An 18,937-nucleotide genomic window follows, 5' to 3' on the forward strand; every position below is an offset into this window, starting at 1 on the left:
GTTCGATCGGAGCTGCTGCTCCTAAGCGCACGGCTGCAGATCAGTAGACCGTCTCTGTCTCTCTCTCTTTCTCTTCTTCTAAGCCACTTCAACGGGGGGTCAACATTGAATGCCATAAATCGCACACCATTGCAACTAGCAGCAGCAGCAACACTGGATCGATGGCAAACGCTTCACGCCGAATGGCGCGAACACCAAACTGTCAAATGATAATTTGCAATGTGCTAAAATTTATTTTATTATTAACACAAACCCGGCATGGGCGCACGGGCCGCCAACCGGGGCCGTCCGAGCGCACCTTCCGTGCAGGCCGAAAATGGCGCGTGAAGAGTGCACCCAGCGGTGCAGCCGCAGCATCGGGATGCATTCGCGCGCGGGCACAACAGCAAAAACGCCCGGTGGCTTCCATCCGGCCGATGAGCGATGTGTAACGATGATTCGAAACCGGCGGGAGACTTTCGCACAACCCCGTCGTGGTCCCGTTTAGGTCCTGGCCGGTGATGTTTCGTTCACGGTTGCACGTTTTGGTTGCCATGAGCTTTTCTCGTTCTCAGCCTAGCCCCGGCCGGGAATCGATCGGTAATCGAATCGATTGGCTTCTGGATTGGGTTCGGAAATCGTTTAAAACTTCCATCCTGCTGCAAGTAGCCGCAAGGGATATGGTGTGTGGTTTGGAGAGTGTGTGTGTGTGCCTCCAACTTTTCTGAAAAATGAATGCATATTTCACCACGTAACCCGCCGTGGGTCGACCGAACGGCAAACTGCGGTCAGCCGAACTACGGACAGTGGACATTGAAAAAGGACCCCGGCGAATCGGGGCCTTAAAGTCGCAGTGTGTTCACTGCGGCTTATCCATTGCTTCGGCTGGCAAACGTGCATGCTTACGCCTCGGCTGCTTCGGCAGATTAATGCGTGGAGATGCATTATGAATGCTGTGCTGCCCCCGTTCACGGCAGTTAATGGGAATGCATAGACGATAATTCTTGCACAGGTTAATGGCGATCGCGGGCTTTAAGTTAGCTGGGATATTGCCTTTGCCATAAACAGTTTTAAAATGATATGGTTAGCAAATGCGCCTGATTTTGAATAGGAAATGATTTTATATTTTTCTAATATTTATTTTATAGAATACGAGATTATTCAGTTATCTCATTTGCCACGGAATTCTTAACTGTGTATTAGTAATTTTATTTAATATAACTTCTCATATTTCATTATTAAAATCATAAATAAGAACAGAAAATTGCCCCTAAAGGACTTGTAATATACTGTTGCTGGTACATTCCTAGTTATTGTCTAAAAGATAAATCCCTATTTCCGTTACAAAATCCTTAATCAACAATTTTCCTCTAACGCTACATTGTCTTGATGGGGAAAAATGTCTTCCATTTATCAAATTATTCTGAAAACAAAACAACAATCCACATTTCTCAGGACTATCGATTTCATTTCGCTCACTTTGCGTTACAGATCGAGCGCACACCACACGCTCTCGATATCCTGCCATCATTCACCTGTTGCCGGCTGGCTGGCGCGATGGCGCGATGGCATGCGGAAAATTAAACAAACAAAGCCTGCCCAACAAACCGATCAATAAATGGGAAGGCCCTCTCACCCCCAAAACACACACACGCTCACGCCCATTAAACTGGGCGACGCATTATCAACCACCACGTACAGGCCGTGCGTGTAAAAAAAAAACAGGGGGCGAAGTTTACACGAAACGCCAAAGCTACGTTCGAACCTACAAAAATAACAGAAACATCATCATAAACGCTTGGCCGAGAGCGAGCGCACATTCCGGGGCTCTGCAATAAATTATTTTCCCTTTTTATCGACGTCGGGGTCAATCAATCGCACATGCCTGTACCACGGTTCCGCGCGGCCACCTGTTGAAAGACGCGCCTGGTTTAACGTAAAGCTAGACAATTTGCTCCCCGATCGGAGTGGAAGCTTGATCAGACGTTGGTACGTTTTATTTTTTATCTACTTCTACCCTACTTTGGTGGAGTTTTTGAGCTACAGCCTGGGAGAAAAGTTCCCAGGGATGCCAGACGAACAGGCCTGTAGCGTCCGTCTAGTAACTAGGCGTAAGTTCTGTCCGGTAGTAAAAATGGCAATAAACAGCAATTAGACGGCGTGCGCTTGATCATAATCCGCAGCACCCGAGGTCGATGATCAACGGATCATGCTCGGCTTCGTACTTCGTGCTTCCCAACGGACACCAACCGGACACTCTGGGGACAGCAAACTTCCCTCGTGCCGGACAGCCTTACCCCCGAATGCGTCAACCCGATAATCAGTCGGTCCGAACAAGCGCCAACCATAAACTGCACCAGTTTACGGTGGGAAAACTCGACGTGACATCCCGCGTGGACAATTGTTCTAATCCACCGTGTACTAATTGACACTACTGCGCTCACTGTCGGTACCGCTTGTAAGTTTCTATTTTTGATCTAGCTGCTGCGTCGAGCAGCGAAAGATCCCATCACATGAGCGGTTTTTTGTTGCTCTGTTTTTTTCTTCTATTTTGTTTTTCTTCTCCTCTCTCTCTCTCTCTCTCTCCATGCACAACCCTCCGATAGAGGACTCGATTTTTCTTTCCGAATCGATAAATCTTCCGAATATCGTTACCTGCTCCGCGGGAGACCCGAACTCGATCGTACCGGGGACGCGGTTCGTCGGTATGCTCTCGTTTAAGTCTTTCGCTCTTGTCGCTCTATCGCAAGCAAAGCGGCCTGGCGTTCGATGTGGCGGGAAAAATACGGGATCGTGATCGTGATTTTCATGCGACGATCGTGAAAACTGATCATGTGATATCGGGCATGGGTGGGTGCGGCAGGTTGTGGTCCCTGCGAGGACACAAGGTTGGTGGAATGCCGATGAGAAATGAGCTCGGCAATCGGTCGGACCTATTTGTACTGCTCAGGCACCATTAACATATTAATTTATCAAATTAATTACCATCGTAAACTGGTGCGAGAAATCCCAGTCGATCCCGCCCGATTCTGTGGCCCTTCCATCTTCACTGAACGTCTCCCAGCTCCCCAAACCCGTCCGATGCTGGTTCGGGGTGATATGGAACTGTATGGAGCTTGTGGACAACCACAGAAAAAAAAAAAACAAAACACTCTGCAAGTGACGGCAAGCTGGCAAGGATCGATGATGCCCTCGATGCTGTTGTTGTTGTGGTCGGTTGTCGGTTGCTTGCTGTGGTAAGTAATTTGTTCACAAGCCAAAGCGCCCTCTCGTGGGTCGGTTATGGGGGTTTCTGTTTTTTTTTACTCCCTCGATCTCCTGCCGTGCCAGCAAACCCATGCAGTTCGTGGCGTCCGTGTGTTTGTGCCGAATTTTTTCGGGGGAAACAATTTGTCAATTTTTCTCGGCTCTAGCAATCTCGGCCATGCGGGAGATACCGGGGTGGGAGTGGGTTGAAATTAAATAGGAAATTTTCATGGATTAACGATAGAGCGTGGCCGCGGAGACAACAACCACCGGCACCAACCGGCCTGGAATGGGTTTCATATTTCTTTCTCCCCAGCCGCCCCCATTGGGTGTTTGTTTGGTTTTGCGTTGCTGGGGAGTGGGGTGTGGAGTGGAAGGTTTGGGAATCGCACCTAGTTTAGCGCACCGCAAGCGGTCCCGAGCGTGCGCAGACGCAAAGCAAAACAGCACGGCTCTCCTAGGCTCACTTATCATCCATTCGATATGGCGCTGGCGCTGTGGCAGTCAGCCCGACCCGAACGCTGCTATCGGGGCCCTGGGGTTGAGCCGTAACGGAAAGTTCAACCAGCTCTGATTTAACCTTCTCGAGTATTGATGGCTTTATTGGCCTGCGCTTCGGTTGATTTGTCTCATTCGACGGGCGATGCTGAGTGGCGATGCAGTTGCTGCATGTTGCTTTGCTGATTTGACTGGAAAGTCACGCACGCGCAGTTTGTTTGGCATTTCTTTTCGATGTTTTTTAAACTTTTTTCATTGCTTTTATAATCTTCAAATTTGAAACAATGTGTATGGCTTTTTATTTCATTTTATTTTGTTTTCAATTTTTTTTTTACATGAAACGGATAGGAAGTAATTATTTGTTGTTTTTTGGTCTGTTTTTAAATATTATGGATGGGAAGGTTTGTACACGTTTTAAAGAGTTTTTCATCGGCTGCACTTCACACTCATATCATTTCCCGTATGTATTTAAATATAAACGTTATTCGTATCTTCAAAAAAGAAACAAACACGTTTGAAATAGAAAACTGTTTCAAATCTCTCTAAAAAGTTATCAATCCAAACATGCTGTACAACCGGGAACAGAAACTGTTGCTGTTTTTTCAACAGCAAAGAACAGTACAAAAGAAAAACGCTTCACACAACTGCATTTCCCTATCGCACCGGCCAAACATGTGAGTGTATAAATAAAAACTGCCAAAAAGAGAAGCAAAATAAAGAAAAAACATTCCCAAACTAAACCACCAAAAACACCGCCCTAAGTAAACGTCACCGTGCTCCGTCCCCGCGCTCGCCTAAATGATGACAACCATTGCGCAGCGGCTCGCGCATTCCGCACCGTCATGACTCACACGGCGTACTAGCGAAGGCGGAGAGAGAGGACAGACGGGCGGGCAAATGTTGTTACAATTGGACAATGGTGCGTCCCGCGCTTTGGAATTTACGTTAGCCGCCCGCCGAATGTGCGCGACGTCTTACGACGGATGCCGTTGTTGTGGATTTTAGCTTTTTCAAAAAAAAAAGGAACCCACGATCAAAAGACTTCAACGCGCGACCGAACGGCAGATCGGGGACGAGTGAATGATATCGATATTATTTTTAGCCTCTCCTCCACCGCGATTACGTCCTATCCTTCGGGCGGTATTTATCGATACAATTATTCGTTGGCGATGCTACAAGAAGGGGCTCGAGGCGAGCTAGCCCAAAAGGTGTCAAAAGAAACGTTCCGCAGGATGGCCCAAAGTCCGGCTTTTTGTTGCCGAACCGCGCACCCGGTTCAGCAGGTCACCACCACCACCACAGACAGCCAGACAAAACGACAAAGTTCGAGAGACTTCGAGTGCCGATGCCGTTGCCTTCCCGTGTCGGTTTCTGGAGGCACACTTGGGCGCGAACGGTAAGCCCCCACTTGATACCCCGGTTTTTTTTTTCGCTGTTGTCCTGCACTTGAACGGTCGGCATTTCTAACACCACCACCGGTAGTGGAGGATGTTTTCGTTCAATTTTTCAAACGAAAATATTTACCTAAACTTTGTGCTCAAGCATCCAAGCGGCGGAGAGTATCGGTAGAATGTCTTGTTTTTCTTTCATATTTCTTGGCCGTTTTTCATTCCATTTCCTCCATATCCATGTATGGCTGTTTTTTTAGTTTCGTGGGAAGACAAAGATGCATTTCAGTTGCAAATGCACCTGTGAGAAAGTTTTGGAACCGACCGCGTCCGTCTGCTGACCGGCTGATGACAGCATTCCTGTCAGCATCATCGGCGATTAGCAGTGGGATTACAAAATAAAAGCGCCTCAAGTTTTGAGCTTTTGTAAAACACCTCGTCATAAATTTGCGATTCCCTCTTCGCTTTTCAAAACCCAGCCATCTACCCAAAGTCCAACAAGCTTTGCTGTCCACCGAAAGGGAAGTTTCTATCTTTATTTTTATTTTTTTGCTTTAATTATATTCACAACATCGCGCGACACTCGCACAACTGCGAGGCCCCGGGTGTCGGAAATTTATCATTTGTCAAATTAAAAAATAACAATCCAATCCAAACGGCACACACGGCGGTGCTGCAGCCGCCCGACGAGGACGAGGTGGCCGTGGTAGTGCGCCCAGCCGATGCGGGACGCACGGCGCATAATCTGGTTGCGATTTGCGTGAGCCAAAGAATGAGGTTATGAAAAATTGCCAGAATTTGCATAAACTTGTTCAACTACTGTTGACACCTGAGACGGGTTCGGTGCTTGCTAGCCGCAGCGTGACCGCATCTCGCATGCGCCAGTCCGGTCCGGTGTAGCGTCAAGCGAGGACAGTTTTTTTTGCATTTTTAGCCCACTGAAAGCGTGAAGAACGCTGTGGATGAGCGGCGAGAGGCAGGAAAAACAACAACGACAACATTAACATCATTTTCTGCAGCGCGTTTCAAAACGATCACTTTAAATCACGGTACACGCGACAACCAAACTCGCAGCGCGTCCGCAGGCAGCAGGCAGGCGAACCCATCCGCAGAGAGTGCGATTATGTTATATCGGGTCGCGCTGCGGTCAACGCAGCAAGCGCGAATAAATCACTCGATGAGGACGTTTTTTTTGTTTGTTTTTTTTATTATTATTTTTATGCTGTGTCGTTTGAAACAGGAAAAATCCTTCTGCCACAGGCTTCGCACATACATCTTGCTACCGCAGGCGTAGTGTGACCCTGCGCAGGGACAAATGCGTGCGATTAGAGGGCGATAATCGGTAGAGCAAGGTTATGTTTCTTTGGCGATTCTTTTATCACTCAGGAAAAATTGAATTAAATTAAAAGGATAAGAGAACTGTTTAATTTGCAACAATCTGTGGGAAACACAACACACATCAGTTTCAGTTTCGATGCATCAACACCGACGTTGCTGCCGGAGTATGATTAATCGTCCTAAAATCCATCATCACCTATGCGTTGTCGTGTGCGGCACCGTAGCATGAGTAAACAGTTCGAAGTCAATAAAAATTGTCCGTCATCCAAGCAATGCTTCCTTGGGAGAAGCATGATCATGTGCTTGAAGCAGACGTACACACCCTTTGACGACCAACACATCACAACACGTCAGAGATGACCCGATCAAATAGATTCGTCATAGCGGACCAGCCTCTGGCAGGTTTCCCCATGCATCCAAAGCATACGCTACAAGTCTCGTTATAAAAAAGGCTGCTTCCCTGGTCCAAAGATCCATGATCCTCTACCGCGTGTAGCAAGAACTGCCGACGATACTTGATGCAACAATTTAAACTCGGCCAGACCTGGTACCTTCAAAGAACGGGAACGGAATGGATACCGGTACCAAAAAAAAATCATATATTTTCCATTTTTATTGCTTATGAAACGAGGCACGTCTCCGCCGTCCCTAGAAGGCATTCACACATGCTGACATTTGTCATTGATTCTACGCCGGCTCCGTTTCGAGGGAGGCCTGTTTCGATGTCCAGTTTCAAGCGCTAGACATGTCCACGGCCTGGCCCAGCGGTGGACCTCCATCGATGGTCGTCGATGCGGCTTTCGGGCGGCTTCGTGGGGCGTTTCTGCTTGTGGTGCCTTCTTTAGAGTGCGCACTTTTCCCCCCGTGGGGCGGGATGTGGATCGATTACACCTAGCCGAGGGTGATGATGTGCATATATTCCTTGCAACAGGGGACGCTCGGACAACTTGTTCTGCACAGCCATCCGCGGTGGTCCATTAGATGGCGATAACAAAGCACCGCATGTTTATGGCGATGGATGTTATGGTCATTGTTGGGCTAAAAGATGTATCAGCATGTATCACGACCGAGGCGCGTCAGGTTTCCACCAAGTAGTGCTGGAAAAAATGGGATTAAATATTTGTTGTGATACTTATGAATCGTTTAAATATGTTTTTCCTGCTCCTAGTGATTCCAGTTCGGTTGTTTTTGAGGGAAATGAGTTCTTTTTTTGGAGCTGTTCAATTTGATCTTCATTATGGGACAGGAGTATCATGGGACTAATCATCTGAAATTTAAAGAATTCAATCCTACTGGATTATTTTGCATAGCCTAGCTTATGCGATATGGCGAAGCGACAAGATGTAGCAGCTTATTTTTATTGTTTCAATAATATCCTATAGATTTTACAACGAAAGCAATTGCAAGAATAGTAGTAGTGTATTCTAGATGACTTTTAGTTGAAAGCTTTATGAAGTTGGAAGTTCTGAAAGATTTGTTTTCACACTTCTTTTTTACACCTTCTAAATACCATATTTTATGGTACTTATGTCTACTCCCTATTTTTTACCATCAGTTGACAGTGATGAATGTGAACTTCACATCGTAGAATAGTTTTAAAGCAAAGCTGCATAACTTAACTTATGAATTCTTAGGCAAAACAGCCGTTGTCGGTCAACGTCTAGCTGTACCACAAATGGGCTTAGCTTTCATTGACTTATTGAATACCTGTAGTAGGATAGTCAGTCCTACGTATGAGGACATGAGGCTAGTGACCATGACGTTTCATGACATAACTTTACTTATTTCCGTATTCCAATGTTCAATGTCGTCCATATGCCACTTTATTTACTCGATAAACGCTTCGGTAGAAAAAAGTAGTCGGAAATGAAAAACAAACAGTAGATTAGTACGGTATTAGCACTATTCCTTTTTTAGGGTTAGCTAAAGCATTAGATGTATCAAAAATCAGTATCGTCACGTTACTAGTCAACGCTTGAAACGTGTCGTTTGCAAGTTGGACGACCTAGCACTGCAACATGTAACCTGGTTCTTTTCCAGTCGTTAATTTTTTTCTTCGCTTCTCATTTAGTTCTAGTTTGAAATTCCTGGATTTTTGCTGGAAGTTTTTTTGGTGGTTCTACTTCCGATGTGCATGGGTCGTAACGCGGTTCAAGACTTCCGTTGACCGATATATCACTTCCCTGCGTTCCAGTTGGCGTTCAGTGCCGTTTGTCTGGTTGTATGTGTATGTGTCAAACACGTACGTGACGGTACTTGGTTGCTAACCTACCAGGTGCTTTAGCGCAGCGGCTTAAACCTAACTCTTCAAGCGTCGTTTGGCAGCTCAACTCACGCGCAAAAGTACGCACTACTGTTTTCGCTGGAGTGGCACATGGTTACGCGCTAAAAAGTGCCTACCACTTAGGGTGTGCCGTCTGGTTCGGTTGTTGCTTGCAGCATTTAAATAATAAACTAATGCTGGCCAACGTAAACCATCGGTACCGAACCGTCAGAGAAAATGGCAAAGAGAAGCAGGGTGGCCGGGGGCTCGAGGACAGAAACAATAGTACCCACTGTTCCCGCTTACGAAAGAAGATATTTTGTTATCTTTTTTTGTCATGTTTTGAGCATATTTGCACTTGAACTATGGTTATGCAATTTAGCCAAGAGGACGGTTACCAATAGGACGGGGCATGATAGGTTCAACGTGAGTTCTATGACTGTATTACAATATTTGAAACAAAATTAACTATGGTAATTGTTTTGCAATGTTTATTGTTTTAGAAAGTAATCTATATTTAAGATCATCAGTAAGAAAAATATCTAAATAATAAATACATTTTCTAGAAGAGCCTAAAACTTAATTTCCTTTTCTTTGTACGTTTGTACGAAAAAAAAAACTGAATAAAAATGGCAACGTTACCTCAAAAAGTGTACACATTTTAACACTCAGTTGACTCTTCAAGAAGGCAACATAAAAACTCCATATGTTTTATGCCTGCAAAAGTAAACTACTCTATATAACATTGTATTTACTACTGATTACCTTATTATTGTAACCCACTGCCCTAGCATACTGAACCAGAATTCTTTAAAACGGTTTTATGCTTTTTAACAAGAGATAAAGTAAATTTAAATTTTTTACACTAAAAAACTATTTTGCTTTTTTCTGCTTGGTCTATCGTACCAAGCCACCGGCATTTGTGTACGTTTTGGAAACCGTTATGGCAATTTTTAAGGGACACGTCACATTTGAAGAATAAATATACACTTGACTACGCGCAAACCGAATAGTTCTGTTAACTGTTTAGAGAAAACCATTATTTATCATTTTTACCATAATTGATGATTATTGATGTTTTGTGCCTTTCTCGAATACAAATAAATTGAATCAAACATTTCAAGCTGTGTAAATCCCTTAATATATTTTGTCTAAATACCCTGCACATTTGAACCATTTTACCAGCTGTATTGCGATTTGTTGGTACGGAGGCTGAAAGGAGCTTCTGAACTTGTTCCCGGGAAGCGGTCAAACACAGGGACTTTGACTCTAACAGCAAGAGCAAATGAATAATTATTGTATTTTTAAGATGTTTGGCAAAATGTTAATAGCGAGAATTAACTGATCGTTTTTGTTACATATATTTAGGGCAGATTTAAAATCCGGATGAAGCGGGATCATTGCAATATCCCTACTGAAACGTATGTAATTGACAGTTAGCAAACTTAAGTCTTAATTTATTATTACACGTCTTACATCATGCATCAAGTCTCGCCAAGCCATGTGCAATAGTGCAGCTACTGTAGACAGGCTGACCCTAACACACGTTCCACCGTACCGCGTGAAGGTCAGCCCGTGGTTTTAAAGCCTGACCGAAACAGCGTAACCCTATCCCGTACGCTAGAACATGCTTCTTTACCGAAAACTGAACTACTTCTAAATTACGCCTATGTTTTGCGTAACCTATGACAAACCGTTTAGTTAACACTGTAATCATTCGTTTAGCTGTAACTAAAACTATAACAATAGTCATAATAATAATACACACTCTCGTTTTACGTTCTTTTGCTCGCTGTGCAGACCAGAACCGGGGGAAAGACATTTTCGTGATGCACTTTTTTGTACACTCCCTATCAGTGAAACATTAGCCGTCGGACGCAGCCAAGGGTCCCCAAACGGGCCCCGTCTAGTTTTAATTTTTTTAAGGTACGTGTGCGTCACACGTTCGGTATCGTAATGCGAACCAATTATGCGACACCTGTACAGCACGCTTGAAAAGGGCTGCTTTTTGCGTGTGCACTATATAAACCAACGGCGCGTGGTGCAACAATCATACTCATCATTCAGCCTTCATTCGCTCAACAGCGAGTTTCAGTAATAGGAGCTCCAAAGAAGGTGACTAGCAGTGTGTGGTGTTAGCACAATTTCTTTCTACAAATTTGTGTTAACTTTACAACCATTTCTTTTAAAAGTGTTAAACTTTCGGTGAAACTCGGAATCGATTGCTACAAGATGAAGCTGGCAGCACTCTTCGGCTCGACGTTGCTCGTCATCTGTATGCAGATGGTTAGCTGCAGCAGCATGACACCAGTGTACGGTGCAAAAGCTCCAGCATCCCCCGCCGACTGTCCTGCTCACAGTTACGTTGCGAGCAAACGGGTAGGAATCTATCCCGAAACCCCTAGCGCCCATCTTTATGGCAGCGTCGAGAGCAGCGAGGAACATCCGACCACCGTCGATCACTACATGCCAATGGGACCGTGCAAGGATGGCCATTGTGCCGGCAAACGGCTGCCCGTGTCAATCTGTGTACAGCTGCCTGGGGCGGCACCGAAGAAGCTGTCCAAGAACCTGCTCCAGCAGATCATCTGCTCGCTGATGCACGATCCAGCTGCACCCGCTTCGCCCGCCCACTACACGCCGTACGAACCGCAGCACAAGAAACCCTGCGAATATCCGAAGAAACCGTGCGAATGCAGCAAAAAGCCTTACACGCCACCGAAGGAGCCGTGCGACAAGCCGAAGGAGACCTACGAACCAGTGCACAAGGTGTACGAACCTACGCCAAAGCCTTGCGCTCACGAACCGACCAAGAAGCCGTACACTCCACCATGCAAACCGACCTACGCTCCCGAGAAGGAGTCGTACGAAGCGCCCAAGAAGCCGTACACTCCGCACGTGCCATGCAAAGCGACCTACGCTTCGGAGAAGGAATCGCCCAAGAAGCCTTACCCCGTGCAGAAACCGACCTACGGAGCATCGGTAGAGATGTACGAATCCCCGAAGAAGTCTTACGCCCAGCAGCATGAAGTGTACAGCCCGCCGAAAGAATCGTATGCGCGTGTACAGTACGGTGCGCCAAAGGAGCCTTGCGCAACTACTCCCAAGCCTTGCTATAAGCCAACCACTCCGGCTCCCTGTACCACCGGCCGTCCTACCTCCTACCCAACGCATCCCACACCGCCAGCCCATCCTTACACCTACCCCACTGCCCATCCACCGACCGCCACCTACGCTCCGTACACGGCGGCGCCACGCTACCCCTCGATGTCGTACAATGCGCCCAGCTACCCGAAGCCCAGCCCGGGCAGCTACGAATCGAAGGCACCGGTACCGACCTATCCGAAGACATCGAAGAAGACGTGCGGCTGTGCTGAACACTCGCGTCCCAGCCATAGCTACGGCTATTAGAGTGGGAAAGTGTGTTGATGTACTTTGTTAGCATACAGTTATTTATTGTAAATGTTTTTAATAAATTTGCAGAGCAATTCTTAAACAAAAAAAGAACAATCATTGATTTTTTCTTTCCTTTAAACAATCCGTTTTATTCTTGCTTTCACCTCTCTAACAGCTGCAATATCTTGTATCTCAAAAAGTAGGAAACGACCGAAACATCAAAAGTTGTTTATGCTCACAGTCTTTCCCTGAGGCACGTCCGGCTTGTGATTACATAAAGACGTGTCTGGTGGTAAAAAATATGATAAAAGGACCCAATGAGCAAAAGATAACAGCAGCAACAGGGGTTGCATCTTATGCGACACCATGCACGTAAGGAATGTGTAAATAATAATTAAATATAGGTTGCACTAAATGAATTTATATGTACTTGAATGACTCTCGTGCAGGTGCGAATGAGTGTGCCCAACGAGTGCGGCTTTAATGTGTGGCTGAAGATGTCTCATGGCGTCTAGTTTTATGCAGTGGTATGCTGCATGAAAATCCTAACGCAATAAAAAATATCAATAGAGTTCCATGTAATGTCCCTAATTGATAAACCAACATAACAATAAACAGACAATATTTCTAAAAAAGAAAAAGAGATGCCATCCAGGCAACAATGCGACCCTTTTCTACGCTTTTCGACGCCAACCACTGGTCTAATGAATAGACATATAATTTTTCACAAGGCAGAAAGTGTTATGATTCCCATTCAGAGACCACCATCTCGTGCTGATGAATCTCATGTTCTAGAATTGGTAAATATTACCCTAAGATAACCAGCTGCTAAAAAATTGCTTGACGCTCATTGATCTACTATAATTGTTACGCTACGAAAAATTGAATCATTGGAGAATTTTCGATAATAAACATATGTGGAAGTTATAAACAGTTACAAACTATTTGGCCGTAATTTTCAAAAGTTTTCACCGACCATCAACAATCTACGGGAGCGTGTCACTGTTTTAAACTTTGCAGATCAATTAATGATAAGAACGATGTTGCAGATTTCATCTACCGTGCTAGGAACGTTGTTTTCATGGTTCCCATACAGGGTTTTTCATGTTATAGAACAGCCTTAACAATTATTATACCAAACGCGCCTAATCGTTATAGGTCCGAATCGTTATAGATGACAAGACCCAAGACAAGGCAGGACCCAGAGGATCATCCATAAACCAACTGTCTCAGATGATAGCACGATTAAAGCACCAAGAGTGATAAGACGGTACCAGTGAAGTACAAAATTCTGCATGTGGCTGAGTTCAGAGGTAGATCTTGACAAGAAAATGTTCCATATCCCTTCATTGTAGTAGACCGTGTACCATGAATTAATTTTCGTTGTTCGTTCCAACGTGCTGAGGATATGCTACATAGATCCGGGATTCGATACCAGATTTATACCCGAGACGTACAGACATGAATTCAATCTTTCCATAGCTGGTACGATAACTTCAATTTCTCAGTAACTATCGCTAGGCCAACTGCCTATCGTGTTGGACTGTGTAGAACTATTCACGTTTTGATGCCTGTACAATCTATGTTTTAATAGTCAATAATTTTAATAGTTTAAATAGTTTAATAGTCAGTGACCAGCGTAGTACGGCTCGCGAGCCGCATACGGTTCTTTTCTGCATAGATGACGGCTTTTGGACCTTCATAAGTTGCATAGAACACTCAAACATTTTTACTATTTGTTTGTAATATGGTGCTTCCTGTGGATTGCAAAAGAATTGGACTATAGATGAATTGCCAAGTCGTTCATGTAGTTGTCAAATGGTACTTTGGGCCCATGATCAAGATCAAATGTTGAACGATTTTGATGTTGGTTGACAGTTTTTCTTACATCTCACGAGGTACGAAAGTAACAACAGTATGGTTGATTCCTTTGTTTACGGTCGTTGACAAACATATGATTTTGTTATGAATATTGCTATAGCTTTATTATTTGCACTGTCATCATGTGAAGTAAATTGTGCAATGATTGCATGAAGTTCAGCTCAAAATCTTATAACCTCTTGATTTCGCATAAAAGCTGCGCAGCTTGAATATTCTTTTATTTTGTAACAAAACGCTTACATTACTCCCTTACCGGTAGTTGAATAATTTAATCCATTTAACAAACAAAAATCAACTTTGAAACATCTTCCCGCCCTTCTCTTGATAACTTATTTACATCCTTTATCCAACCTACTCTCCCTTTCTCTCTCTCTATTTGGCAGTTTAGTTGAACGATCGCTGAGCATTGTTCGAATCCAACGTCCGGTACTGGGGAGTAGCTGCCTTCTCGACCGCATCCCCATAGCTGCTACCGCGGTGCTGATCGTTGATAAGCGTTCGCAGCATTCGCGACACCTGATCGGATCCGCCTCCACTCACTGCCACCGGCGACGGTCCCTGAGCAGCCGACGACGGAGCCTCATAGTTCGGCACAACCTTGCTTTCCGCTCCGTAGTATCCCGTGCCCATGTTACCGTGCTGGTTCTGTCCCTTGCAGCTGCAGGACGGTTTGCGACGCAGCACCTTGATGACGCTCTTGCCGGGAATGCAGTAGTGATGGCGCTTCTCCACGATCACAAATCCACAGTCCTGACATTCGCCCTGGGGCGGGCGTACACCGTGGGCAGCGTACGGGCAGGGCAGCCGATTGTCCTCGCCAACCACGGTCGGTACGTACTCTTGCGATTCCGACTCCGCCATATCAAAGTACTGGTCCTTGAACCCGTGCACGGACGAACACGCCAGCAGCGCGATGAGAACTGCACCGAAAACAATCTGCACCATTGAGGAACTCATTTTCACTCGGAAGCGGCTACGTAACAGCGGAAATGCACACACCGGAACACTATTATGTCGAAGCGATTGCACGGGAATGCGGTGTATGCGGTGCGTACCGAAGCGGATGAGAGGCGGAAGCAAAGTGTACTGCTTTTTCCGGCGCCAGCACGGTTTTATAATGCGCTGGCCAAGGGTTCAAGGATGCGCACCTTTCTTCCGCACCGAGTCGCTTATCAGACACACCGCGTTGGACCCACCCGAACGGGACCACCTTCTTCGGGACCGCGCTGTGTCTTATGTTTACGCACAAGTCAGCGTTTCGTTTACGTGCCGCGCTGAAGTTACAAGCTTGACCGCACAACGTTATGGTTTATTTCGTGAGTGCACACACAACGAACCTGCAGTGGGGCCCTTAGTGTGTCGCTTAGTTGCCCATACGATCAACGTTGATACGCGTGTTGGGTGGCTGTGTTTGCTTGTTTTTTTCGGTAGCTGTCCACAGCTGTCGTTTGGAGTGCTTTTTTTCGTTCCGTGGTGTACCTAAACAATGGTGAAATTGATTACGCAAAGTGGCCGTGTGGTTCGGTGGCATCTCAGTTCCGTACCATCGGTTGACCGGTGAACCTGGAATGTCATGGTCATAGTGTTGGTTTGTTTCATATTCGTTTGGAAAAGGCAATCTGCTGTATAAGTTCAATTGTGGTCGGAAGATGCTGCTGGAAATTGTCAGGTAAGTATTGCACATTTTGCGTGTAAAATTGAACATTTTTACATTTTTTTATGTATTGCAACGTAATCTGAGATATTCGGTGTGATCCATGGTAGCGGAAAAAGCATGATAAATTTGTCAAAACGTGAGCTTTTGTTAAAATCTTGAGTTTTATCACTAGATTGTAGCTTGGAGCAGCGACTATAAAAGTTACTTTTTGGTGTTTTATGAACGAAACATCAATAGTTTTTCATGTTTAGCATATCTCTGTTGCAGTTTACAAAGAGTAGACAGGAGAGTCATTAGCTTCTGTCAGGTGGCATAGCTTTTTGTCGTTCAAGTTTTGTCAATGTATTTGTTTTTTTTTTGCGATCACGAAAACAGCCATTATCTAGTTGTTTCAAAAAAGTTCACATATTTGTCAGCATTTAGTCTCTACCATGACCTTACGACCATTAAAGTACGTTTGCTAAGAAACGAACCCCTCTGTGCCACAAGAGATTTCATAAGAAACTTTCATTATTTCCTTGAAAAGTCATGTAAAATTTTAAGAATTTGGAGCAAAGTTAAAAGTTATAACATTGTATGTTTTTGGAACTCATTTAATTGTGTTTGTATGGAGCAATAAAATTAAAGGTTTTTAGTATATAACTATTATAAACTATACAATTACATTCATATTCAAGTTATTTAACCAGCTACTATACTGAATTTATTTTAAAGTGTTCAAAAGCTAACCCGGTGTCGTGGTACAGTCGTCAACTCGTATGACTTAACAACATGCCTGTCATGAGTTCAAGCCTCAAATTGAGCGTGTCGCCATACGTAGGACTGACTATCCTGTTAGGGAGGTCTGTTAGGGAGGATTGTAAGTCACTAAAAGCTAACCCCACAGGTGATACAGGGAGCCCTTAACCGACAACGAATGTTAAGCCAAATGAAGAAGAAGATCAAAAGTGACTGTTATCATATCAGATTTATACATCTTTATCGAGGATTGAATACACAACGTAATTAATTGAACCAATCAAAAAACAGTAATTGAGTAGTTCTGAAGCTGAAAAGATATATCAGATATGTTTGATACTATATCCTAATCAAATAAAAAGATCTACATATTACAAATATATCTACACCTTAATAGAAGAGATGCACATATTACAGCTTAATAATGGCTATAATATTTATGATGAAAAGAATCTTATTCAAACGATTCTTAACAGATCGTGGACCATTTTGACACAACCTCAGTGATTACTTGAATTTTATTACGACCACGGTATAATGATTAGGAACAATTTACTTGAAAGCTACAGCCGCCATTTGCAGAAACATTAAAACGCCAGCAAACAAATAAAGATATCGATATTTGCCCCAATCCTACCATCGATCGTAAACTTTGTTTGATGATTTGAAACAGAGTTGCTGGTTTTAATTGGTAGCGAAAAAAAGTGCACATTTTTCAATCGTTCTTCCAACGAAATATAATAGCTGGAAGAAAAAAACATATACACACACCCAAAAAAAGCGTACACTTTCTCAGCCATTGCTTACACGCAAAGGATCATACCGGTGGCGAAAAAGTAAACAACGCCAGCTTTCATTATCCAATCGCAACCAGGTGATGGGAGGATCGATTCAATAATTGCAAGAATAACTCAAACCGATAATAGCTTTGGGCTTCTGCATTTCAGCACCCTTCAGTGCAAGATGAAGATCTCGGCTGTGACCATTGGCGTGAACCATCTTGACGCTGTTGAGAAGGAACCAAATTGAACCTTACCAACCTGTGCACGAAAATGCATTCTTACGTTAAGCTACAATGGCAGAAAAAGAACAAAACCCACGGAGAATCTGCGAAACAAAAACGATGTATCCCCAAGATCAGCCCCCAACGGTCCAATTTTTTGTCTTAATTTATGTTTAAGACGTTGGCAAGAAAAAGCAAACCTTTCCAACCAACCATTGCAGAATGAGTAGTGTACCCTGGGACAGGTAGCACTGGTATTTGCCCGTACAAAACATACAAAGTAAAGACCGGGAGTTGATGTTTCGGGCAGGCTGTAAAACATTCAACGCGATGAGATCCGCTCACCGGGAATGGTCAACGGCTTAGCTTTGGGCGCCCAAAGTCGATCGATTGGCTGATCGATTTACGATCGGTACGAAGTATTTTAATTTGAAGCCCAACCGAACCCACAACCTCGAACCGACGAAATATGTTTCAATTAGTTATTGAACGACAGAAGAACTGGACTGCCCGTGCGAGAACGATCGCTTCAACGGAATCAGGCTGCTGCATACAAACGATCGTATGGATCGAATTCGAAAACCAACCTCACGCTTCCCAGTCCAGCAAAGCAGGCGGCAACATTCTTACGCCCTTCGGGAACGCATCGGGAAGGAAATGGAAATAAAATCTCTTATTTACAACCCGAGCCGATCGAATACATTGGTGCGGTGCCTCAGGAACGTATGCTGTTTTGCTGCTTGCTGCCTCATTCCGAAGAGGTTGGAAAAGCGTCCGACACTTTTTGCTGCCTTTTTTATGATGCATGTAGATATGTTTGTACCTTCTGCTTCCCCTCGCAGCGTCGCAGATTGTCGATGCTTTTGAAGCTTGGTTTGATGTTTCCCTTTGTTTTTTTTGTTTTGTTTTGCGTGGTGGCCGCTGTGCGCATAAATTAAACCGCGAAACCAATTGGCAGTGCAAATACTGCATAAATCTTACCGCGCGGACATTTAGGATTAATAAAAGTAACGATATGAGAGGTGATAAAACCTCTGGTGGCATCCTTCTTTTGTTTTGCAGCCGGAATGATTACGAATAGTTTGCTCAAACCGAAGGACCGAGGGTGCTGGGAGCGGAATTCCATGTCCTCCTGGAGATGAGTTGTTAAGCTGTACGAATATGTTTATGACGTTGTACGATTGAACGTTTTGATGTTCAATATGTTGTTAAAGCGATTCGTTCGGAAGCGCACAAAAGGAAGGGGGAGAGAGGGGTAAAAACGAAGCTAGCGAAGGGGTGAAACATACGCCCAGTGTAAGCTTCCGTTGTTCGAGCGATCCGTTTGCTGGATTTGATTTGAATATTGAGTAGGTTGGGACATGGTGCGATGCTCGATACGGAAATCCAATCCCAACATGGTTTCAAGCATGCTTGAACAGGTGTATCGAAGCTCTTGTTTAGTGTTGTGTGCTCTTGTACACTACGCACTAATGTATTCCAATACAACTTGAATATTCAACTGTTAGGGAATACATACACTTCAATTAGAAAAGGTGCAGAAACTGCTA

At 44.5% G+C, this 18,937-nt stretch overlaps 1 protein-coding gene across 1 annotated transcript; it reads left to right on the forward strand.

The window, feature by feature from the left end:
• Nucleotides 1–10,745: 10,745 nt before the first annotated feature.
• LOC120894492 (extensin-like) lies at nucleotides 10,746–12,227 on the forward strand. Its single transcript, XM_040297108.1, has 2 exons — nucleotides 10,746–10,827; nucleotides 10,905–12,227. The coding sequence occupies exon 2, from the start codon at nucleotides 10,945–10,947 to the stop codon at nucleotides 12,121–12,123; it is 1,179 nt and encodes a 392-aa protein (XP_040153042.1). The 5' UTR covers nucleotides 10,746–10,827; nucleotides 10,905–10,944; the 3' UTR covers nucleotides 12,124–12,227.
• Nucleotides 12,228–18,937: the final 6,710 nt, after the last annotated feature.

The sequence above is a fragment of the Anopheles arabiensis genome, chromosome 2 (assembly GCF_016920715.1).
Source record: "Anopheles arabiensis isolate DONGOLA chromosome 2, AaraD3, whole genome shotgun sequence".
In the NCBI taxonomy this organism is placed as follows: domain Eukaryota; kingdom Metazoa; phylum Arthropoda; class Insecta; order Diptera; family Culicidae; genus Anopheles; species Anopheles arabiensis.